We start from the raw sequence: 25,132 nt of genomic DNA, 5'->3' as shown, positions 1-25,132 counted from the left end.
TTTACTAAGGTCGGGTCCATGCAAAGCGTGTTTCAGTTATGATAGCATTTAGTCCACACAGTTCCCCAGCAGAGAGAGGACCTCCCTGCTGTTGCACACAAAGAAATACTTCTGGAGCGGTTCAAGACCAGACCTAGGTCCCAGAGTCGCTTTGCCATGCAAGATTGAGCCCCATGCCGCCCACTCCAGGGCCCCGCCACTGCCCACTTCCCTGCACTTGCTGCCCGTGGCTCTGCTGGACGGCGCAGCGGCCCCATCCTCCCATCCACGCCAGCCCCCTTCATTCTGGTCTCCAGATGGCCGCTAGACAATGGCTTAGAAACCAAAGCCTGATTCTGTTCCCCATGGGTGGGGTGCAGAGTGGGGCGGAACTCTCTGGTGGCTTCACCTCGTTAAATAGAAGCTGTGGCCCGCAACCTACCTTTCCTGCCTCGGCCAGCACAGAACTCCCATCCTGCCCCTGCCTGGAGCCTGGGGTCCTCCCCCGTCCCCAGCACATCTCAGCCCCAGTCTCCACCTCTCAGTGAAGCTCCCTGACCCGGCTTCTCGGATCCGAGCTCCTTTCACAGGCCCTGCTGGGGATGACACTAGTCACAGCTGCCACCACCACAGGTGGACAAACACTTCCCCTGCTGGGTCTTGTCATATGTCCCAGCGCCCGGCAGAGAGTAAACACGGACTGCATGAACAGCTGACTGGATAGAGTGCTTGTCGGGGACCCACACTGGGGGGGGGGGCGCCTCCTATTCCGGAGACCTCGGAAAACCAATGCACGTTCTGAATGACCCAGGCAGAGGAAGGAATTCTCCAGCTAATAAGAGGGTGGAGGCTGCCATGGTTTCTTGGCCTTAAGGTGGTATTTCACATAGAAAGGCCCCTCCCTCAGACCCTGCTTGGCGAGACTCAGATTGGGTCCTGCCCGCCTGCACGGTCCTAACGGGTCTGCTCAACGCTCCCTGCACGACGCCGGGAGCCCACTGGCCTCAGCAGCCCGGCCAGACTCAGCTTTGTGTTTTCAATCCCATTTTAACTCTTTTTTCTGTGCTCATTCTGTAATAGGAAGAAACAAAAAACAAAACCAAAGACCACAATGCTTAAGCAACCTAAGCAATAGAGAAACAGAAAATATTGGTAGGTTCTAAAGAGCTACTGGGGCCCTGACTGGTGTGGCTCAGTAGGTTGAGTGCGGGCCTATGAACCAAAAGGTCACCAGTTCAATTCAGTCAGGGCACATGCCTGGGTTGCAGGCTGGGTGCCCAGTAGGGGGTGCACAAGAGGCAACCAACCAAGGTATCTCTCACACATTGATGTTTCTCTCCTTCTCTTTCTCCCTCCCTTCCCCTCTCTCTAGAGAGTAAAGAAATAAAATCTTTATTAAAAAAAATAAAGAGTTACTGGGGAGAAAGGTGTGGGGGGGTATGTAGTGCCTGAAACATCAAAGTATCCTTAATATTCAGCCTATACTTTGCCACAAGTACTTTTATATGACTTCAAGGTCAAGGTGTCAGTCCATACATGAGAATCTGTCATTCAACATAGCTGAGGACTGAAATCCAAGAAAAAATATTTCACAACTGCCTTCTAGCACATTTCTTGCAGCCCCCTCGTGGGGTCCTGAGAGGCAGTAGAGTAATTCAGTTTTACGGTTCCCAGGCTGGTGGAGGCTGCTGGGCTGATGTGCAGGAGGGCTCCCCGCAGCCAGCAGAGCTCAGTCTCTCACGGTGCCTCCCCCCACCTGTCATTGTCCTTTGAAGGCACCGAGACCACCCATCACAATGAAACGCCAGTTCATTTAAATATGTTTCTAACATAATTACTTCTCATCGTTCTGACGTTTCTTAATAATCGAATACCAAATGTAAACCTACCATCCTATTAGAAGAGAAATCCATTTTTACTCACATAAAAAAACAAAAAACTTTTGAGCCCTGGCTGGCGTAGCTCAGTGGACTGAGTGCTGGCTGCAAACCAAAGTGTCACTGGTTCAATTCCCAGTCATGGCACATGCCTGGGTGTCAGGCCAGGTCCCCACTTGGGGGCAAACAAGAGGCAACCACACATTGATGTTTCTCTCCTTCCCTTCCTATCTGTCTAAATATAAATAAAAATAAAATCTTTTTAAATAAAATCATTTTCCTGCCTTAGTCAACAGAGTACAAAGCGGGGAGCATAGTGAAATTCCCTTCATGACCAAAAAAGTCTTTCAGAACTCTGGCTGGTATGGCTCAGTGGACTGAGTGCTGGCCCATGAACCAAACGCTCTCTGGTTCGATTCCTGGTCAGGGCACATGCCTGAGTTGCAGGCCAGATCCCAAGTTGGAGGGTGCGAAGGGCAGTTGATTGATGTCTCTCTTGCACATGGATGTTTCTCTCCCTCTCTTTATCTATCCCTTCCCCTTTTTCTAAAAGTAAGTAAGTCAAATAATAAAAAAAGAAATTGAAAAAATCTTTCAGAGAATTTGGGCCACTCACTGAACAATAAGATATCACCTGTGTCACCTGTGAGACTGAGCTCAAAAATGTGGCTGAGAGTTTCTTAAATGTGGCTTTGTGCTTAGAATAAGTGCCAATCAGCAGCCTCTTCCACTGAGATTTGCCTCTGTAACCCACTGACCTAAATGAGGGGGTGGAGAGGGGAGGAGTTGGTAAGTCAACCCGAGCGAAGTTGATTCAATGTTAAAGGCACAGAAACTGTTCCAGGCTCCTCCCAGCGGTCACACAGCTGCAGTGAAGAATTCGGGAAAGTTAACTGCCATCCCAGCGAGCGTCTAAGCCCACGAAAGACAAGCGACTGCAAGCCTATGAGACAAGCTGCTTTTGATGAGAGAGAAAAACAATTCTTACCCTTGGCATCTTCTCTCTTATTATTTTTTTCTAGAAGGGTCTCTTTGCCTTTCTAGAAATAAATGCCAAAATAAATGCCAGGTGATTTGCTGTATTTCCATTTAAAACCAGAGGAAGAAATTTGATATGATGGTTTTTTGATGTTTCTAGAAAGCCTGGATGGAAAAGCATCTTATAAGAAATCGTGGAGTCCAACAGGAGACCTGGGAAGTGAAAGCCAGTGGTCCCAATGACAGGATGCAGCAGAGTAAGCCCTGCTGTCACCTAGAGTAAGGCCTGAGGGGAATGGCCCAGGGAGGCAGGGCCCGGCTGGAAGCTGACAGTCTCCCCAACTCCTGGAAGAGACAGATCTGGGCATCTGGGGAGACCCAGGCAGCTGGAGGTCCCAAGGGACCCAACCAGAGAAGAGAAACCCAGACAAAGAGAGGACACCGGAGATGTGCAAAGTATCAGTCAGTACACACATGTGCAGAGCCACCAAGTCTAGGAGCGAACCACCCAGAAGGCTTATAGGGAAGAATTCCTGAGGCTCGGAAAGGGCTGGGAACAGTTCCCGCTGCCACCAGCCAGCGTGGACAACCCCCTAAGCCACGAGACACCTGCTAAAGCAGTAAGGAGAGTCTGGCCTCCACTGAGGAGACCATGAACCTCAGACTAAGCACTGCTGTGGGGCCGCCTACCAAAGCCCACAAGCCAAAAACCCAAGGGTCCAGCAGTTCCAAATAACCGCATCCCAGAGCAAAGTTGAAGAGTATTTATAGAAATACAGAAATATCCAGAATCCAAAAGCATAAACTTCACAGTGTCTGGCATGCAAAGAAGCAGGAAAATATGGCCCATAATGAAAAGAAAACTCAGGGAATTGAAGCCAAGCCAGAAATTACACAGATGATAGAATCAGTACACGAGCCCCTCTTAAAACCAGCTGTAAATGCAGTCCATCCGTGCAGGAGGACAGAGATGGCACATGTTAGGTGCCAACAGGGAAGGTGTATAAAAGACCCAAATCAAAGTCTAGAGTTGAGGGCCGAGGTGTCCAAAATGAAAAGCTCTGGGTGGGATTAATAACAGATCAGTCATTACCGAGAAAGAGACTAGCAAACTTAAAGACCTAGTAACAGAAATGCTCTAAAGTGAAACAGAGAGAAAAAGACCGAAAAAAATCAAGCGGCATCAGTGATCTGTGGGCCACCTTCAAGCAGCCGAATATTATAATTAACATCTCAGAAGGAGAGGGAATTTTAAAAACTCTATGAAAAAATAATGGCTGAAAGGTTTCCAAATATGACGTAAACTGGAAACCCACAGATTCAAGAATCTAACTCTCAGCACAAGACACAACAACAACAAAAAATACACTAAATCATATCATACACCAAAATGTTTAAAACCAATAAAAGGTCAAAAGCAGCCAGACAAAAAAAGGCCAAAGAACAAAAGTAAGGGTGAAATCAGATTTTTTTGTTGGCACCAATGCAAGCTAGAACACAGCGGGGCGGTATCTTTAAAGTAAGAAAAGGAACACAAAACCTGCTTGTCTAGAACTCTTTGCCCGGCGAGCATGTCTTTCTGAAACCCAGGTGAAATGAAGACTCTTTCCAGCTACACAGAAAGAATCAATCGCCAGTAGATTAAGGGATGTGGAAGGAAATCCTTCAAGTCAAAAGAAAAGAATAACGGATGGCCATTGGGATGGACATAAAAAAACACCAGAAATGGTAATTATGCAGGTAAACATAAAGTCTTTTTCCTTATCATTGAAATCTTTTTAAAAGGTAACTGGCTATAGAAAGCAGAAATGACGGAAACTGGATTTGTGCCCCACGTTGGAGGAAATCCAACGTGTGACAGCGGCACGAGGCTGTGGAGGGGCAGGGTGGTCAGACCTTCTTTATCACACACAGAAGGATATCGTGTCATGTGACGGCGGAGTGTGATGCTTCAAGGATTCGAATTACAGAGCCTGAAGCAGCCACCTCAAATAGTACAGAGAGTCCTAATAGTAAGTCCAAAGGGAGATAAAGTAGAACCATAAAAATGATGACCCCCCCCAAAAGCCACAAAAAGAGGAAGTTAGGAACAAAAAAAAAAAGAGATGGACAGAAAAAATAAATACCAAGTTGTAGATTTAAACCAATCATAGTAATAATCCCATTAAACGTAGATGTTACAAACACTCCAGTTAAAGTGCAGAGATACTCACACTGGATGAAAAATGCAAACTCCGACCTTGTGCTCGGAAGCACCTACAAGAAGGCTTCAAATTTTGCTTAGAAGGCACAAATAGGTTAAAAGTAACAGATTGGGGGAAAAAAAGATAAACATGATAACACTGATCAACAGAAGCCTGTTGTGTCCACATCACATCAGACAAAGTGGCTTGTGGAGCAAAGAACAGGACCAGGCACACGGAGAGTCACACAGTGAGAAAGGGTTCAGTTTGTCACAAGAACATAGACATCCTTAAAGTTTCTCTGATAGCAGAGTCTCAAAGTCACTGAAGCAAAATGGATTAAAGAAGAAGTGGAAATATCCATACTTACAACCGGGTAGTTCCACATCCCTTTTTCAATAATCGAGGGATGACTGATTAAAAAATCAGCACAGACAGAGATGATCTGAACACTTCAACCAACAAGCCCTACCCAGCATTTAGCAAATGCTCCCCCAGTGGCGGAATGGCATCTTTTCAAGGACAGGTGGAGCACTTACAAAACAGGCCATAGTCCACACATAAAAATGTCTCACTAAATTTGAGAAGATTTAAATCCTTCAGAGTATATTTTATCTGGTTATAGTGGAATTAAGTTAGAGATCAATAACAGAAAACTGTCTGGAAAATCTCCAATTATTTGGAAACTAAATAACATACTTCTAAAGAGCCCATGAGCCAAAGAAGAAATTAAAAGGAAAATTAGAAAGTATTCGAACCAAATTAAAATGAAAACACAAATACCAAAGTGTGTCAGATGCAGGACTTCGAATCACTTTTAATTAATGAAAACAGTCATATTAATAAAGAAGGTCTCACCCTGGCTGGTGTGGCTCAGTGGATTGAGCACAGGCCTGGGAACCAAAGGGTCGCCAGTTCTGTGCCCAGTCAGGGCACATGCCTGGGTTGAGGGCCAGGTTCCCCGGTAGGGGGCATGTGAGAGGCAACCACACATTGATGTTTCTCTCCCTCTCTTCCCTTTTCTCTAAAAATGAATAAATAAAATCCTTAAAAACAAAAAAAGAAGGTCTCAAACCCATGACCACAGCTCCTCCCTTAAGAAACTATGGAGACATTGGTTGTTCGATGCGAACATATTTAACATTCCTGGATTGTGCTGAGAGTTAGTTGAGATGGTAAACATTATGCTGTGCAATTTTTTTATTCTAATAAAATAATTTTTAAATTTTTAATTTTAAACAAGTAGCAGTAGATAAAAGGAACTAGAATATAAACTGTTTCATCCCATTTGTATGAAGGTCAAGAACTGGCAACCCCAGTTCAATGGTGGTGAGAGTGAGAGAGACAGTGAAAAGATCAGTGTTGCCAGGGGTGACGGGGGGACGCAGAGAGGGCGAACAGGGGGCACACAGGGGTTTTAGAACAGTGAGACCATCCTGTCTGATACAGTAATGGTGGACACGTGGGGTCACGCATTTGTCACCCGCAGAATGTACACCACGAAGGGCGAACCTTAGTGACAACTGCCGCTTTGAGTTGGTAGTGACGTACCCATGCTGGTTCATTAATTGTAACAAATGTACCACAGCAATGCAAGGTGCTCATAACACAGAAAACTGTACCGAGGAGGGAGAGGTATATGGGAACCCTCTGTACGGCCCAATTTTTCTGTAAACCTGAAACTGCTCTAAAAATAGTCTATTCATTATTTAATTATACATTTTATACATAATGTAACATATAGTGTAATATACATTACTTTAATGTGTTTTATATTTAAGGATAGATAAGTGTGTATATACACACATAGTTATCTTGCAATCATTAAAGAACCAGAAAAAAGACAAGTCTGAGAAAAGCACTAACATTTTAAGAGCCGTTTTCTGTAAGCGGTGGGAGAATCGGTCATTTTCTCCCTCAAGTTTCCGCTTGTGTCTGTGTTCCCAGTTGTTACAATACGTGGGCATTATCTCCGAATGGAAAAATACTCCTCTTTTCTGAAACCGTCTGTGGAAACCGGATGAGCAGAAAGTAGACACACACCTAATTCAGCACTTGACCTTCTTTCCCAGCCAGTGTCAAGGTTGGGCTCTCACTCCGTCCCTGCCTGCCCCCCCACCTCAGTGTTTACTTCCAGCCGGAGACAAACGCTGGGCCAGAGGCAGGGCAGGCGGAGGCTGCACCCGGCTCTGCGGGGCACGCCCTGCCTTGGCTGACGCGTGAATGGGCCTGGCTGTCACAGAAGTTTGTTGGGAAGGGACCGAGCGCTGCTGCTTAGGACACAAGGAGCTGGCCCCAGGGCTGCTCACAAAACACAGATCTTTGGGGTTTTTATTTTTTTATCCTCACCTGCGGACATTTTCTAAAAAAGTTTCATTTTAGATTTCATTTTTTTTAGAGAGAGGGGAAGAGAGGAGAAAGAGAGGGAGAGAAACATCAGTGTGTGGTTGCCTCACGTGCACCCCCACTAGAAACCTGGCCTGCAACCCAGGCATTTGTCCTGACCAGGAATCGAACTGGCAATGCTTTGGTTTGAAGGCTGGCACTCAATCCACTGAGCCATGCCAGCCAGAGCCTGGGGATATGTTTTCATTGCTTTTAGAGAGAGAGGAAAAGGAGAGAGGGGAGAGGGAGGGAAGGAGGAGGGAAGGGAAAGAGAGAGAGACCTCAATTGGTTGCCTTTCATATGTGCTCCAACTGGAGATTGAACCTGCAATCTTTCAGTCTATGAGACAATACTCCAAACAACTGAGCCACACCAGTCAGGGCATCATTTCTTTTTTATTATTTTTTTTCTGGGTCTGAGAACTGGCCTTGTTTAGAGGGAAATTAAACTTTAAGGACAGACTGCGGTTTGCTTTCTAATTACAAGACCACAACACAAATATTTCCAGACACCTGTGAGAGCTCAAGAAGATAGCTGTAGCCAGCACTTCGGGTGGCTTCGGACCAAGCTGGGTTCTAGTCTGCGTGACCTGGGGCAGGCTCCTGAACCTCTCTGACCCTGGGTTTCCTCATGCAGCCCCTCTGGTCACCCACAGCCACCTGCACTGAGCCTTTCGGTGAGGTAATGGGCTGAGGCCCTGCGTCCAGAGCCCAACTTTAGGTGGATTTAGTCCACAAATGACCAGGGAGGGGGGCAGCGGGAGGACCACTACTTCATAATTTTTTAGCCGTTTTTCTTCCTTCCCTAATCTGATGCTACCCAAGCACCATGGAATTTTTTGTTCTAAATTCGTCTTTTTAAAAGGCCAAGAAGTTGAGCTTCATAAATATGCTACATCACCTATTTCCCACATTTAAAGAAGTGCTGAAATTTCCTAGTTGAGGGGCAAGTCTGGTCCTTCCCGAATGCTGCTTCCTGCAGCGCTGTAATAATTGCCCTCTGCCCGAACTGCTCCTCCACAATCCCTGACCTCGACTCAGTCTGGGAGCTGCTTCTGCCCTCAGCACGGCCAGTCCCTCCCTTGCCCCTGCAGGCCCCTGGAGACTGCCCACAGCATTCAGCTTATTCTAGAATTATTTGTTTATATGCCTCTCTCTATGCTAGATCAACATCTCCTGCTCATTGCCTCTGCCTTCGCCCGTCTGTGGGTTGCGGGTGCGTTTTTTAAGGACTGACCGGCCCGCCCCCGCCCCTAAAGGATGAGGTACGTTTGGGTGTTTGAGGTGTTAGGTGTATAGCAGGAAATAAGCTGTCCCCGAAGCACCAAGGGCACCGTGCTTTTCTCTCAAAGAGGGTCCCTCTCCTCGGTGTCCCCCGGGATGGGACTGGGTTTGTGACAGTCAGCACTCTGGCCTGATCCACCTGGTTCCAACAGGATTTCCTCCTGGATGCCGCATTTGTCGCCACGGAGCTCAGCAGACAGGCCTCATTTGGCCCGTGTTCCCCGGCTCAGTGAGTGGTCCCATCTACCCAATGGCTCACGCCAAAAGTTCAGGAATCTTCCTTGAGCCCTCTGTCCCTCCTTTTAAATTCATTCATCAGCAAGTCCTGGCATCTCTAGCTCCAAATGTCCCAAATATTCAGAGCTACACTCATTTCTCCTCCATCACTGTTACTCCCTGTGCTCTCACTGGCACTGCCTGCATCCCTGTTTCACCCCAGAGGGCTGAGAACTGGCTCTCGAGAGGTGCAAATTCTGAGCTATGACAGTGGGAATATCTGGCCCAAAGACTATAATACGTAAGCGTGTGCTGTATATTGATGTTAATGAAATTTCTTGGGGAGCAGTGGGCAATTAGTAATAAAATGTCTACAAAGGTTCCTGGGGTGGGAGAGGGAGGTGGGGGGAGAGATCATGAAAATAAGGCTGAGAAAGCTGGCCCTGGGTCAAGGTTCCCCACCCACTCCTGCCAGGGTCCTGCAGCGGCCTCTTCCCTTGACCTCCTGGCCTCCAGTCTTGCCCCCCTGCACTGTGCACCAGCAACCAGAGAGGTCCTGTTAGAACACGTATCTGTACATGTCGCCTGAAGCTGGCCCTGCCCTCCTCCCCTCCCTCCCTACCTTATTGATGGCCCTGTGTCTAACACCAAATTCACTCCCACCTCAAGCCCTCTGCCCTGCTTGTCCCCAACCTGATCTTCCCACACCCACTTTATTATCATTCCAAACTCAGATCAAATATCTCCTCCTTTCCTGAGCATCTCATCCAGTGGCATCAGAATCCCTGGAGGGCTCGTGAAAACCCAGATGGCTGCCCCCAAACCCCAGGGTTTCTGATCCAGGGAGTCTGGGGTGGGGCACAAGACACGCGATTCTAATAAGTATCCAGTTGATGCTGAGCTTGCCCATCAATCGAGACACCTCATTTTGAGAACCACTAACCTATTCTGGACTAGCCACTCCCTTCTCTGTTGCTCTCTATCACAAGACCCACTGGGGGTCTTTCAGAGCCCCAATATTACCCGAAAGTGTCTCCTCTTTTGTTTCCTTGTTCCAAGTCTGACTTCCTCCCTACGACCTCCTTATCCACTGAGCGGAGTCCCCAAGGCTCTTGCTGGGGGCTGTGTACCTCCCAGCCAGCACCGCATCAGGCCCAGAACGGAGCCCAATGGATATTTGTCGAAAGCAGAGATGGAGGACAGGAGGGAGGGGACAGGGGTTTGATGGATGTTAATCCCCAATTTCAAAGACATTTTAAAGTTCACCAAAATACAAACGAAAGTTAGCTATCATTATTGACCTGACGGTAATCTGGCTCCGTGTCTCCCAAACTTTTCATAAGAATGACATGGGCTTTTTATTAAAAACAGATTTTTGGTCTCACCCAGGTCCACTGGATCATACTCTTGAACCTTGGCCACAGGGTATTTGGGCCTAGGTAGGCCTAGCGACAGATCAGGATTTCACAAGTTTCCTGCTCGTAGGGATTGCCGAGGGTGCTTATTGAAAACACAATTTCCACGCTCCACACCTAACGATTCTGACTCAGGACTAGGATGGGGTCTAGGAATTTGTATCTATAACTAACATCCTGGTAAATTGCATGATTTGGGGACCGTGGAAAATCCCGCCCTGTCTGATTTCATTTGCTATCCTTCATCCCAACCCTGATCTGTTCCCATGCTCTCAATAGAGTTTTGAAGTCACAGATATAAAAACACTGCAATGAACTGACCTGTCTGAGAATAGCTTGTGCGGATGATGGAAGCTCACCCCGTTCTGCGGGTCCTACCTGGAAATTGTCTCCGGCCCACCATCCTCACTGCTCGTCCAGCCTCCCCCTTCAGTGCACCAGGTGGAGCCCCTGGATTCGTCTTCTGGGTGATTTCCTTGCATGCATGAACCCTTGTTCAAATCCAAACCAACCAACCACAGAGCGCTTCCCCACTTCCCATTACCGGCAGGACACACCTCAGCCTCTAACCGGACCTCCAAGTGTTCCTCCCTGGTTTTGTCTGTAGGAAACACTCACCACTCTGGTCCAGGCTCACTTGCCACTCAGCCAGAGTTCCAGTTCAGGACCTCTGCCCCTACCAGGACTGACTCTGGAGCAGTCCCCTTCAATTCTAGCTCCCCATGCCTGCCAAGAGAGCCTCCTTGTCCAGGCCAGCCCTTGCAGAAGGCCACTTCTAATCTCCAATGTCATTGAGCCTGTGTCCCTCACACTGCAGTTCTCAACCATGGTCCCTGGATCAGCAGCACCTGTGCCGCCCGGGCACTTGTTATAAATGCTCGTTCTCAGGCTCCACCCCTGCCCTACCAACTCAGAATCTCTGCAGGAGAGACCCACAGTCCGTTTTAACCCTCCTGGTGGGTGAAGAACCAGGGATGAGAGCTAAGACTCTAGGCTGTTGAGTCTCCACCCCTCCTTCTTCAGTGACAAAGGTGCCAGAAACCCACCGGAAAACCCATCATCTCTGAAGTATTGCCTGCCTACCCCTTTCCTCGGACCAATGAGCAAGCACAATGTTGAAGCCCAGGAATGGCTACTACCCAGCAATCTGTTACCTAATTCCCTCTGGGGCAACCTAACAGCTCCATTTCCTGGAAAAGGTTTACGTGATAAGATCTGTTGTGTTCTGAGGGTTTAAGAGGGCAGGGCTGCCCATCCCTCGTTGTTGGTACCCCAGGAGGGGAAGGGAGTCTCCACGGGATGGTGGGTGGTAGACGTGGAACCAGTCTGGATGCAGGTATCCAGGGCTGCTGCGCTCAGGAGTGGACACTGCTGGGCAGTGAGAGGTGCAACCTGCAGTTAAGTTGGTCCTAGGAGGGTGGGAAGGTCCCCACCCAGCCTCTGCTGGGATTTGGCCAATATAGGGCTAAGTTACCACAGCGACACCATGTGGCAACTAGGAGGCAAGGCAGTTGAACTGATGGGGCTCAGTAATCAGAACAAAGATTTACCCCTTTGGGGATGTATCAAGTTCTAGTGTAGTTCAGAGGGAGGAAGAACCTGTGGGGGAAACCATGGACTTTCTACCACTAGGTCATGGATAAAACAGAGCTCCAAGCCTCAGTTTCCCCATCTGTAGAGCAGAGGTCTCGCCTGTGCAGAGGGACGGTCCTGGTCAGTACTGACGTTGGCCTTTTTTCCTCTCTGTTCTTTTTTGTCTCCAGATCCAGCAGGAGCCACTGTGCTTTCTCTCTGGAGATTTTACAAGTAGGAATGGCCATGGGGTCCTGGCCTCACCAAAGGGTCCCACAGGCCGAGCGTAGCATGAAAACAGTGCAGTCGTAGGGCGTGATGGGCAGTGTGGCCTGGACCAGCGGGCATCTCAGTGGTGATGGGGTGGGGAGCAGACAATGACGGTTCTATACACCAGGTGGGGCGGGGGACTCAACGACAGCTAACATGACATCCCCAGCCGCCTGGCTGAGTAAGCACAGAGTCAGAAATGAATTGATTAAATGAAATGTTTATTTTGTGCATATAAGAGCATTTGGCATAATATCTGGTGTCCACCTGCAAAGTGACAAGTGCTGTTTTTATCATTACTGTAGATGCAAGGGTGGCCCGCCCCGCTAGAGCTGCGCCAAGAGCCCGTGCTCATTCTGTCCTCCTCCAGACGCCCTGACCCCCCAGCGAACTCCGGTCCCTGGGGAGCCAGAGCCCTGCTGGTGAGCCCAGGCCCCGCAGAACAGACCTTATTCCAACATGTGCGGAGGAGAATCGTGTTTGTAATTGTGAACAGCGAGTTGCTTCTCTGGGCTTGCTTTAGAAGGCACTGCTTTTATGCTCAGTTTGCCTGTCCTCAAGGGGCAGTTCTCCAGGGGAACAATCCTAACTGAGTAAAGCCGAGTGAGGAATAGGACACAAAGGGCCTCTGCAGGGCTGTTAGTCCCAGTCCGGCTGTGCTACAGGCCCAGATAATTTCCCAGCCTCTTATCCCAGAGCCTCACAAAGAGGTCCAGCCGTGACTTTGCTTGTGTAGGTTTCCAGAAAAGATCGATCCATCCATTCATTTCATGACCACTCAGAGCCAGTAGAGACCAGTCAACTGGTCTCGTAAGAACCAAATATTAAAACCTTCTGTCCGGTCACCCTGATGAAAAAAGTTTGTGAAAGTAGAACAGAGGTCACAGGTGCTGTTCAAGGCATATTCTCTGATTCTGTCCCATCTGATCACCTGTGCCCTAGAGAACTCAAATGTTCACACCAAGAGGTTCAAAGTGCCTCTTCTAGAACCAACCCCTCCCCCCCCAAAATACAAGCCAGGCACAAAAATTCCTGCCACCAGGGGTCACTCTCACTTACCTATGACCATCCACAGTGGGAAGGCAAAGCAACAAATGGAGCTTAAACTCTTGAGCTAAAAAGCTATTGCTAAGCATTCACGATCCAAAGTCTCACTGTCTATCATCTACAACAGGGGCAGGGGGTGCCTATCACTCCATTTTTCACATTTGTTCCTGGAGCTCCTATTCATTTGTTCATTTAAGGCTTGTAATTACCGTCTCCCGGCAGCTGGGCTTCAATCACGCAGGAGGGTTTTCCTAATCAGGTCATGCGCTCGACCCACTGGCCTTTATTAACGGCCTCCAGTGTCCTTGGCCCGTGTCCTTTCTGGGGACTGAACATTCCTGCCTGCTGGCCCTCTGCTGTGGAGACCCCCAACACTGTGGAGGCTCCCCAAACTGTGGGTGCTGAACACCGCCTGGGAGGAGTCTATCGGACTTCTTCCCAATAGCCGGGACCTGACTGTGGGTCAGCGAGGAGGCACGAACCCGTGGGCTCCGCCTACCCTGGCCGCATTCTGTGCAACCGCGCAGCCGTGCTGCTTTCTGGACTGCATCCGCCCACTGCCCCAGGACTGAGGACACCGGTCACTATAGCAAGACACCTGTGATCCCTCTCTCACCATCTGGTTCCTGCAGCGGAGGGGTTTGTGGCAGGCCTCCCCGAGATGAGCCCCTTCAGCATGAGGATTATTTTGAGCTAAAGGCCATCGAGACCCTGCAGGCTCAAGAGAAACTTCTGCCCCCCTCACCCCCCTTAATAACCTAGAAGAATTTAAATTAAGAGCGTTGCCCATAACAAGAGTTTTGACCAGAGATAACTCTTTACGGCCTGTCTACACGGCAGGGTGAACATGTAATTAGTGAATATCTGCTTTTGTTATCGCCCTGCAATGACCTTGCTCTGCTCGGAAGCCCCAGGGCTCTGACCTCCCCCTTAGCTCAGGGCGCCATGGAGACCTCATTTTACCCATCTGCCTCTGAACCTTCCGTGTGTGGTGGGTTCCCGTACGTATACATATCATTACATTTGGTTGATTTAATTAGACCAGAGGGAAGAACCTAGAAGGGCAGAGGAGAGTCTTCCTCCCCCACAGCCAATCTCAGCGTAGCCACAGCTCTGATGCCCCTGAGAAGCCCCTTGGAACAGCCTCCACCTTTTTTAAGTTCTGACAATGACCACAAATACCCTGCAGCATTGCTGGAATGGAAGCCTGTCATTACTCATTTCATTCTGGGTCAGAAAAACACTAACTTTAAAATTAATTTCCCAATCATGCTGGTCTGGGCTACCACAAAAAGGCTTGTAAACCACTGTTTTGAACATCTTGCCACCAAAGAATATGTCACAGGTTGTAGGATAAGTTTTTCAAAGCAAAGGCTGAGCAGGAAGTGAGCTGGCCACACCCCAGGCTGCATTGGTCCTCCAGGCCTGGCTCCTACCTGGGCAAGTCTCCACGGCCAGCGCTTCTGGGCTCCTCCTCCGGCTTCCCTGTTATATTCTGACTATTCCCGGGTGGTTGTAGGGATCCCGGACTCTGAGTGGACGAAGTCCTCTGGGCCAGAAGAAAGAGAAATGGGAAAGGAAGTCAAATGGGAATCTCCGAAAACAGAAAAGCAGCCGTCAGTGGGCCCCTGACCGCCGCATTCAAGGCCCAGTGCTTTACCCTCCGACTGTGCAGGACCAAGTGCTGGCACAGAGCTTCTCTGGGGACAAACGGTGGGCGGAGCAAAGGTGACCCCTGCTCTCCTCCCATGGGGCAGAAACACAGATAAACAAGTGATTCCAGGTGAGCAGGGGTTACTGTTTTAGCAAAACTGGGGGCTCCTCCTTCCTCTGCAGGGCTACTCTGCTCCCTGGAGAAAGTAGGGATATTGAACTCAAGATCTCAAAGTATCCAGTGTTTCTGGGTCACCAGCTAGATGAAGGCACGTGTTCCTCCCTGCGCCCCCCAACTATGGTTTTTCACACCCAGAATCACCTGGAAACCTGGTTGGGGGGAATGAGGGAAGGAAAAGATGGGCCCTTGGAAACATATGGCCAGCCACCCCTTTGAGGTCCTAACTACGCCAAGAATTGGTCGCCTTTGTTTTTAAACCTCCACAACATGCTTGTCTGTGGTTTAATTGATTTTTAAAAGCAAGATGCAAAAAATAAAGCACAGACAAAACTTCAAATCACAGGAACGAAAGAGATGAGATGTTTCAGAGCCTCAATTTGAGTGGTGCTCATCAAATCTAAACATCAGAAATGAGGAAAGGGCCTTTATAAACCCAAGCGGTGCTTTCCGAAGCAGGGGCCATCCTTTATTCTGTCTTCCCTGACGAAGGCACTGGCCTCAGAAGGCCCCTCCCTGAAACAACGCATACCCATGGACTGGATCTGCCTGTTCTACAGAACTCTTCCACCCGTACCCTCTGTTCCGGAGGTTGTCATGGAAACACCAATCCGTGGTACCCTACACCCCTGTCCGTCAGGGTGTGCACAAGATTCAGGTCAAGCTGGCTCTTCCCAGGACACCCTGAAGAGCCAGAGGGTGGAGAATCTGGTGGCCTATGACTGCAGAGAGACCGGCAGCCTATTTCTAGCCATCGCAGGCAGGCGGAGTGGAGCCGGCAGGTAGAGAAAAGTCTGGATGACATGAATCCCCGTCTGGTACATTTTTTCAAGTGGTTGGATGCTTATGTTCACGCGATTGTGCCTGAAGGTAAAATATAAAAGATGCCCCAACTCTCAGGGGTCCATACGTTCCAGTGCTAACGTGACACTGCAATTAGAAAAGCCTCATTCACCTTTGCTGGAACGGAATGTGTTTACTGAGCACTTACTAAGTGCTTGATGCTGTGCCAGTGACTTGCCATGAACCCCGTCACTGAGTCGTCACAACAGTCTTATGACAAAGATGCTGATTGTGTCCTTCTTTAGGGCTGTGAGAGGTCAAGCATTTGGCCATGATCACCTAGCAGGAGAGTTTGGACGGGCCCATTTCTCTCTGACTCCAGAGCCAGAAAAAGGTACCTGTGTTCAATCCCTTCAATGGGAAAGTGTAGAAGGGGGCAGGGAGGGCTGAGGCCGATTCCTCACCTAAGCGGGGACTGCTGAGCCAGGGTGGCTCGGCCTCCCTGCTGGCTGAACCATGCCCTGTAATGACAGCCCCTGCCATGTCCTCAGGGTCTCAGTCTCCCAATCTGTGTCCAGGGTGGAAATTATCCCTACAGGACAGTAGCAAGATGGTACAAACTTTATTATTTTTATAAAGATGTGTTATTTATTTTGAGAGAGCTGGGAAAGGAGGGAGAAAGAGAGGGAGAGAAGCATTGATGAATGAGAGATGTATCCACTGATTGCCTCTTGCATACCCCCAACCGGGGACCTGACCTGCAACCTGGGCACGTGCCCTGACTGGGAATTGAACCAGTGACATTTTGGTTCGCAGGCCGGCACTCAATCCACTGAGTCACATCAGCCAGGGCAAGAAGGTACAAACTTGAAATCACCAAATGTGAACTCCAAAGTATTCCTGACTCTGACGCTGAAGGTTCTTCATCTATAAGATATTATTCCTTTGGAGGCATGATTTCAAACGTTTCCTATGATAACTCAAGAATCACAATACAGAGTGAGTGGCATGTTCATATCAGGGCCCCGAATGTTTAAAACTGGGACCTAATTCCTGCTTGTCCAACTGCCACGCAGGCCTTGGCTCTAAACCCCTTCGGCAGCCAGGCTTCCCTCCCCGCCCCCACCTTATCTGCAGTGAATTATTCTGCAAACAATTTAACAGACAAATCTCCTGCCCTTTATTCCATGATCAAAGCTACTTTAAAGTAATTCTGAAAAGACACTGATACCTCTCACAGCCAGACAGACGCAAACGACAGATGGAACAGGGGGCAGGTCTTTGCTCCGACTAAAGGGGGGAAAGTTCCCCGTTAGTTCCCCAGGCCAAACTTCCTCAGTCCATGGAAACGGGTCGTGGGTTTGGATTTGCCTTAGAAGAGAAAAGAAGTGTAGGCCTGTCTCCCTTTTCTTCCCTGCCCCTCCTCCGAATAGAAAGCTATTCTGGAAGAATACCAGCTCCCTCTGACACAAACATTACCTAACTCGTCTGGATGTGTGAGAAGAAAGTACTGGCATTATCCACGGGAATGGCGCATTGCACTTTTCAAAGTTTAGTAAAAACCACTGTGAGCTAAATAGGTGATAAGATAACGTTTTCCATTCTCCAGCTGGGAAACGGAGCGTGAGGTGGCTCGGCCAGGTCTCCTGCCTGGAAGTCTAGTGTCCTTTCCACAACAGTAGTAACGTCCCCACACCGACTGGCACTGCTGTAACAACAAGAGCAAACTTAATATTATAAACAATTTCTATAGGCTAAGTACTCTGCAGTGCTTCCCATGTTTACACTCATTCAGTCCTTAGAAGAACCCTATTTTACAGACAAGATTCCTGAGCACAGAGAGGTCAGGCCACTTGCCTAGGGTCACACAGCTTGGACACGGCAGAACCAGCACTTGAACCCAGATGGTTGGGGTCTGGAGCCTGTGCCCTTGACCTGTACCTTGTGCTGCCTCACCAGACTGTGGAAATAGCAGCCTGTGGTGCCTGCCATCTCCCTGCCACGCTCCATGTAACTAAAACAGCCGGATGTTTATGAACGATGAGGTGCAGGAGCCCAGAGTCAACGCCCAGAATAGCACCTGGCACAGGGAGGCACTTCATAAATATTTGTTGAAAGTATGAAAAATAGATCGTCCCCCTTTCGTCCGGTAGCCACTTCTGCAAATCGGGAGGTGCACACTCAGCCCTCGGGAACCTCGCTTCTGCCAGTGCCTTCGCCCCCCCACCCACTTCCCCTGTCCCAGCAACAGCACTAAGCCCTGTTGCTAAGAGGATTGATGCCAAGGGGTCTGTTGTGTCAACAGGCATCACTGCAACACAGCTTGTGCTTCAAAAGTCTCCCCTTACACTCCCAAACAGCAGGCTGGGGAGAAACTTGGCTGTCCTCCATATGACAAGCAGCCTTGTCAAGACGCTCCTTCAAACCTTTCCGGGGTGGCCACTGCTGGAGTCAACAAGCAGCCCTGCTGGCTCTGGCGCTTGAGCCCTGCGTCTGTGTCTATCGTAAAGCAGCCCTCCAAATGTCAAGGCGACTTTCCAGGCCTGAAAAGTCCACTTTCCCAAAAGCCCAAGTGTTTCACCAAGTAAAAAAAGTTCCCTGGCCTTACCTCTTAAATGGGTGTCAGGGCTCTAGACCAGGGCTGCTGGCTCACACCAACCAAGAGGCTTTGCCGACCAAGAGGCTTCGCCAACAGAGTGACACCACGACCCACCCGAGTGTCTCACCAACTCGCCCACTCTTTGAACGATCTGCTCGTAATGGCAGGTGAATGCTGGGAAGTGGACGGAGGTCATCTCCCTGGAATCAGGTTTCAGAAGCAACTGCCAGGCCCCCAAATAGGCGGGAGCCACACATGCTCTGTGCGGGCGCCCCTCTTCCCTGTCCCGGGAGGGCAAAGGCTCAGACCACCGGTTCCGCTTGCTAGACTGTCCCAAACATTTCTCCACCTCCAAGGCAAAACGACAGATGGAAGCAGCTCACCCATGGTGGCAGCCAGGCACACCCCAGCCGCAAGTCACCCCTGGCAGGCACCGATCGGGCCAAAAAGCAGGAGGCCTGAGGGTGGAGTTTTAGGCTTCCCCAAAGAAAATGGTTTCTGAGGGGACACGGCAGAGCAATGAACGTGCTCCAGAGCCAGAGAAAGCTGGGTGTGAATGAATTGCTGCTGTTCCCTTAAAGGCAGGAGAGAGGAAGACAACTCGGCTTGCAGTGGGATTTGACTGTTCCGCCTTGTGTCCAGGAAGGGCTGAGTCTCGGTTCCAGGTGGACACGGAGGAGTTAGAAAGTCAGGGTGTGAGGCATCGGATACAGGGAAAGCTCAGCCTGAGTGGGAGTTTTCTGTGCTGTCTGCTCAGCTTTTCTGCGAACCTGAAAATACTCCCAAATACAACAATAAAAAAGGAAGACAGTTCCTGCCCTCCTGAAACTTACAGTTTAGTGAGTGATTGACAGATACGCATTCAATAAACGATACCTGCTTTCCCTGCCTTCCTAACACCTGAGTGGGAGGGTAGGAGTTCCCCTCAAAGGACCCAGGAACCCCCCAGAGGCCAGAGTTGACCTGGCCTGCTGACCTCTTTAATCTGTGGGGAAAGTAAAAAACCTTTGAGACTTGAAACACACGGCTCAACATTAATGTATGTTTAAGGTTTTAACAGCCATGGAATTTACAGAGGGCTGGACCAGCTCAGAAAACCCAAATCCCTGCACTTCTTGGAGCCTCTTTCTCCAACTATTGGGAGCCACAGTCCCTGGCCTGCCTGACTCAGCAGGCGGCAGGAATGCCTTGTCGACATGGAAAAAAAAAAAAAAACCTGTGCAAACAGAGAAGGAAGTCTCATTATGTAAAGAGTTGAGTTTGTCAGGATGGCCCATAATGTCCTATGATTCGTACTCAATTATGTTTGCAGTGCAGACATAAACCTTATTTTGTGCCCCTCTAGAATTCCTACATCCACTCATTTTCATGCTGGAAGATCACGAGGCTTGATTCAAGAAGCAGAGAGCAGGAAGCCGCAGGTAGTAGTTAAAAGCTGAGCACTGCCACTCATTTAGCTGTAAGCCTTTGTCTGGGCTCTGGCCTCCAGCACTGTATCCAGAAAATGGGGATCATCACAGGGATGCTTTCAAGGTCAAATAAAATACTACACGAGGAGCACTTCACACAAGGCTAGACCACAGTGGACACTCAGCAATGCTAGTTATTGTCATTACAAAGAAGAAACTGACTCAAAACTCATTAACTAAGAGCCCCAGTGGCGAGCTCCACTTAGAGCCAAAGCAGCTAATCAGACTCGTCGGAAGATGTTCCTGGCCACCGGGACCCATGCAGGCTCACGAACCACCGTAATCGTCCCAGTGAAAAGCAGCACCAGCCCGCTGGGCTGGGCAACTAGACGTGACAACAAAGAAGCTCCCCATTGTTATGAACATTGAGCTTCTGCTGTTCCACGGTCTCTTCCCTTGATTTCTTTTTCATTAAGTGCAGTTAAATCATCCCAGATCCCCGCGTACCACCAGGAGAATATGAGAAGACACTGGCTTTTGCACCACTAGCCTAATGCTGTCGTCATGTCAGGTTTCTTGGGTTCCCAGGAACTGGAGAAACTACCCCCCCAGTTAAGTGGGGGGGCCCAAGCATTTGAACAACACAGGTACATACTTACGGGCTGTTTATCCAGCAAAATAATGGTCACACAGCACCTGAGCCTCAGCCCTCGGGCCAGCCTCAGCCTGCGGAGATGTGCACAGGCACGCTCCCAGGGGACCCAGAGTCCAGGGACGGCTCACGGAACACCAGTTCTCCGGTCCTCCCAGCCCTCATCCCTTGGCTGTCAGTGGATTCCACCCTCCAAGGCCCCTGTGTTGGGGTTGCTTTTAGGAGTGAAACTTGGGCCCAGGTTCCCTCTTGGACCCTGAGCCAGGAGCAGGGAGACCTGCCCCTACAAGGCCTGGGGTTGCAGGGGCAGGGAGCGGTGTACACAGCGACCTGCTCTCCATCCTCCTGATCCCCGCTCCCGCTCATCCTTTGGCTCTGAGCTTCAACAGCAGCCCCCCAGGGAGAGCCTTCCCTGACACCCAGGCCAGCTCAGGTATCCTTGACCCTGTCTCCTTGCTTTGTAGCATCGACCCCAGGTTTTTAAATTTTTAGTTGAAAATTATTTTTTTCTGGACTCTAGATACAGAAATATCCAGACAATGGAATTGTTTTTAAAAAGTTTTTCTTTTTTACTGACCATATATATATAAGTTGAACTTGGAATTACCATATGATGCAACAACTCTACTTCTAGGTACATGCCGCAAAGAGAGTAGAGGTGAAAGCTGGTGTGGCTCAGTGGACTGAGTGCTGGCCTGCGAATCGAAAGGTCACTGGTTCGACTCCCAGTCAGGACACAAGTCTGGGTTGCAGGCCAGGTCTCCCATTGGGTGCATGCAAGTGGCAACCTATTGATGTATCTCTTGTGCATCAATGTTTCTCTCCCTCTCTTTCTCCCTCTCTTCCCCTCTCTCTAAAGATAAATAAATAAATTCTTTAAAAAAAGAAAAAAGATAGTAGGGATATGAACAGATACTATACACAGAAGTTCATAGCAGCATCCTTCACAACTCCCAAACTCTGGAAGCAACCCGAAAGTCCTCCAGCAGATGAATGGATAAACCCGCTGTGCTGTGACCATGCGATAGCTATACGATGACGTTTAGCCGTAAAAAGGAAGTATTGACACACGCTGCAACATTATGTTAACTGAAGGAAGACCGACACAAAAGGTCCCATATTGTATAATTTGACTGATGTGAAATCACTAGAATTAGTCAATTCACTCAGACCAAGAGCTGGTCAGTGGCTGCCGGAGTCTGGGAGCAGGGGCGATGGGGAGGGTCTGTTTCGTGGGAGGGAGGTTTCCTCTCGGGGCCACGAAAACATTTTAGAACAAGACAGAGGTGGCGGTTGTACATTATGAATGTATTGAATGCCGCTTAAAGTGGTTACATTTATATGAATTTCATCTTAATAAGAAAAGAGAAAAATGGCCCCTACTGAACAAGTTCCATGATTTCAGACTTAGGATGATGTCTTAGCTGTAACACCGAAAGCACAAGCAACAACAACAACAAAAATAGGTAACTGGGATTCCAGCAGAGGTAACGATGTTGCGCATCCCAGGGACGCCTCTGGGTGTCCTTCAAAAGAAGGACCTCTTCTCTTCCTTCAAAACACCTCTTTCCTTCAAAAGAAGGAAAAGGCAACAATGAAATGAGAGAAAATGTTTGCCAATCATATATCTGGTAAGGAATTGATATTCAGAATATAAAAAGAACTCCTACAACTGAACAGTTACCAACCCCCCCCCCAACAACCCCTCAGTGTAAAAATGGACAGTCCTGGCTGGTGTGGCTCAGTCAGTTGGGCATCGTCTTGCAAACTAGAAGGTCACAGGTTCGTTACCAGTCAAGGCACATGCCTGGGTTACCAGTTTGATCCCCAGGTGAGATGCATGCAGGGACAATCGTTCAATGTTTCTCTCTCACACCGGTATTTCTCTCCTTCTCTTTCTCCCTCCCTTCCCCCCTCTCTAGAATCAATAAAAAAAGTAATTGTTTTTAGTTCAGAAAAAAGGACAAAGGACTTGAATCAATATTTCTTTCAAAGGTTCACAAATGGCCAATAAACACATGAAAATATGCTCAACATCACTAATCACTGGGGAAATGCAAATCAAAACCACAATGATACACCACTGCACATCCGTTAGGACGGCTATTATATGAAAAAAAATAAGTGCTGGCAAAGATATGGAGAAATTGCTGCTGGAAATGTAAAATAGCACAGCCCAATGGAAAATAATATGGCAATTCATAAAACAGTTAAATGTGGAATTAACATACAAACAATTCCAATTTTAGATACATGTCCAAAAGGATTGAAAACAGGGGCTCAAGCAGATACTTGCACACCCGTGTTCAGAGCAGCACTGTTTACAGTTTCTAAAAGGTGGAAGCCACCCAAGTGTCCCTCAATGGGTAAATAAATGAGCAAAATATGGGATATACAGTGGAATATTATTGAGCCTTAAAGAGGAAGGAAATCAGACACCTGCTGCAACCCAGATGAACCTGAGCACAGTAGGCTAAGTGAAATAAGCCAGGCACAAAAGGGCAAATATGTGTGAGTTCACTTATGGGGGCACCTACAGTAGTCAAATGCATGGTTAGAGAGCAGAATGGCAGTTGCCAGGGGCTGGGGAGAGGAGAGAATGGATGGCGTGGTGGGAGGGGGGGCATTCTTGTTTAATGGGTCTTGGGTTTCGGATGCAGGGATGACAAAGTCCTGAAGCTGTCGACGATAATGGCTGCTCAGTAATGGGGATGCACCGAATGCCACTGTGTACTTAGAAATGGTTAAGACGGGAAGTTTTCCACTATGTTTGTGGTGTTACACTAAAAGAAACAGAGTCCTCGTTTCCACTGGCAATGTTTGTCTGTGTTTGTTTGCCTGCCAGCTCACCGTCTGTTGTTCTGTATGGGAGGGGAGCTGTGCTGGAGCAGATGAAGGCTAAATTAGTCACTGCTGCATCTCACAGGCTAGAACAGTGCCTGGTATACAAGCATTCCTTACCGTTTTAAAGAAAAAAACGTTTTATTTACTTGTTGGTGTGTCTGTTTACACGTTTACTTGCTGACTTCCCACTGGACACATGTTCCCAGAGCCAGGGACCTGGTTTGTTTGGTTCTGCTCTGGGTCCGCAGCACCCGCCACCCATCGAGGGCTCCCCGGTGGTCCACCGAGTGAATGAAACCAGGGTCTCCGGCTCACTCCTCCACTCACCCCGGCGATGCAGGGGATCAGCCTTCCCAGCCTATGCTTGTCTCAGAAACAGGAGTGATGAGCCTGGGCCTGCCCACCTCCCGGGAGTGTGGCAAGAATCAGATGGGATCGCACGTGCCAAAGGGCTTCACCGGGCTCGGCACAGTTATTTCACAACCTTCAGCACATGTTTGGGTGGGACGTGCAGAAGCACAAGGGCACCAGGCAGACCTGCCTGGCAGCCACCCATGGCGGGTGGGAGGGAGCGGCTCTTTTCTTAAAGCAAAGCACACGTCACTCCAGTGTGATGGGATTTCAGAGCAGGAGGCCTCACCCTGACCTTCCCCCAAGTGTACCTCGTACCTCAAGCTTGACATCCTCTCCAGGGTGAAATGGTTGCGAAGCTCCCAGGTAGCCCTCCTCCCAGTCAACAGCATGTGCTCAGGGCTGTGCTAAACTATGGGACCTGGCCAGCTGCGTTAGCACACAACGACACTGATGAACCGATCAGGAACTCAATCTTTTTACGACACATCAGTTTGCCTACCGACAAAGGGTTGCCACCACCCCACCCCTAGCCTCACTCCAGGACAAGGGAAATCCAAGTACAAGGGTTTGGAAGGGTTAGTGTTGGCTCCCAGCGTCTGCGTTACATCGAGAACACAAGCCCCGTTTAGCATCTCACTGCAAATCAACTGAGCCCGTCCTTGGGTGGGCGCACTGTGTTGTTTGAGAAAAAGCTACACATGTGTGGCAGATTCCATTATGTCGCATAGCTTATTTAGGGTGACTGGCAGGAGGCAGTGAGAGCAGGAGAAGAGATAAAAGGCCATCTAGATGTTGGGAGGCAGCCGGAAAGCAGACCATGCAGAGCACATGCCCCAGTACCTGAGGAGGCCCAGGGTTTGGAGGCCACAGGATGTCGCTGGGCAAACCAGGGTCCTGTTGCTGAAAGCAAAGGGGTCTCGCCATTAGGATGGGCACAGTGAACAGCATCCCCCGCAGGACCTGACAGTCTTGGCAGTTTCTGTTCCCAGGCCTAACCTGCTGGGCGTGCTCCCCTCTGCCCATGGCTACGGGGCAAACCAGATGACAGCAGGAGAGGAACCCACACCCGAGGCTACACCAGGAGGGCCAGAGCCAGCACGGGGCAGGCCTGTCCCTCTTCCTTTGCCCTCATGATACGGCTGGTCCCCAGTGCCCAGTCCTTCGTCAGCAAATGGAAGACTCCTTCAGACCTCAGCTTCCCTTCCAAGAGCCCATTTGTACGTAGCACGCAGGGACTTCCAAGTGCATCACCACAGAGAAGGGGCCTCAGAGAGAGGATGGGGCCGTGGGGGATGTGGGGAGTGGGGAAGCAGAGGAACCAGTCTCCAGTGTCAGTGAAGATTCAGGTGCGAGGGGACGGGGTTGTGTCAGTGCGAGTGAAGAGGGGGGAAATGCTAGAAAACAACAGAGCAATCAGTATGGGCTACATGGTTGTCTTTTGACAACGTGAGTCC

At 49.2% G+C, this 25,132-nt stretch overlaps 1 protein-coding gene across 16 annotated transcripts in view; it reads right to left on the bottom strand.

Moving 5' to 3' along the window:
- TACC2 (transforming acidic coiled-coil containing protein 2) overlaps positions 1 to 25,132 on the bottom strand; it is a 173,784-nt gene that overhangs the window by 126,632 nt on the left and 22,020 nt on the right. For 15 of the 16 annotated variants that reach the window (XM_053668513.1, XM_053668508.1, XM_053668506.1 and 12 more), the window contains 2 exons: positions 24,519 to 24,578; positions 14,643 to 14,755 (listed from right to left, as the gene is read on the bottom strand). In XM_053668513.1, coding sequence (XP_053524488.1) covers positions 14,643 to 14,755; positions 24,519 to 24,578 — 173 coding nt within the window. The remainder of the gene's footprint in view (positions 1 to 14,642; positions 14,756 to 24,518; positions 24,579 to 25,132) is intronic. The other variant, XM_053668510.1, reaches the window with a different exon arrangement.

The sequence above is a fragment of the Artibeus jamaicensis genome, unplaced genomic scaffold (genome assembly GCF_021234435.1).
Source record: "Artibeus jamaicensis isolate MK-2021 breed Jamaican fruit bat unplaced genomic scaffold, CSHL_Jam_final contig_490, whole genome shotgun sequence".
NCBI classification, from domain to species: Eukaryota; Metazoa; Chordata; class Mammalia; order Chiroptera; family Phyllostomidae; genus Artibeus; species Artibeus jamaicensis.
The sequence above is the reverse complement of the archived record's forward strand: the minus strand, read 5'-3'. Positions and strand labels throughout refer to the sequence as shown.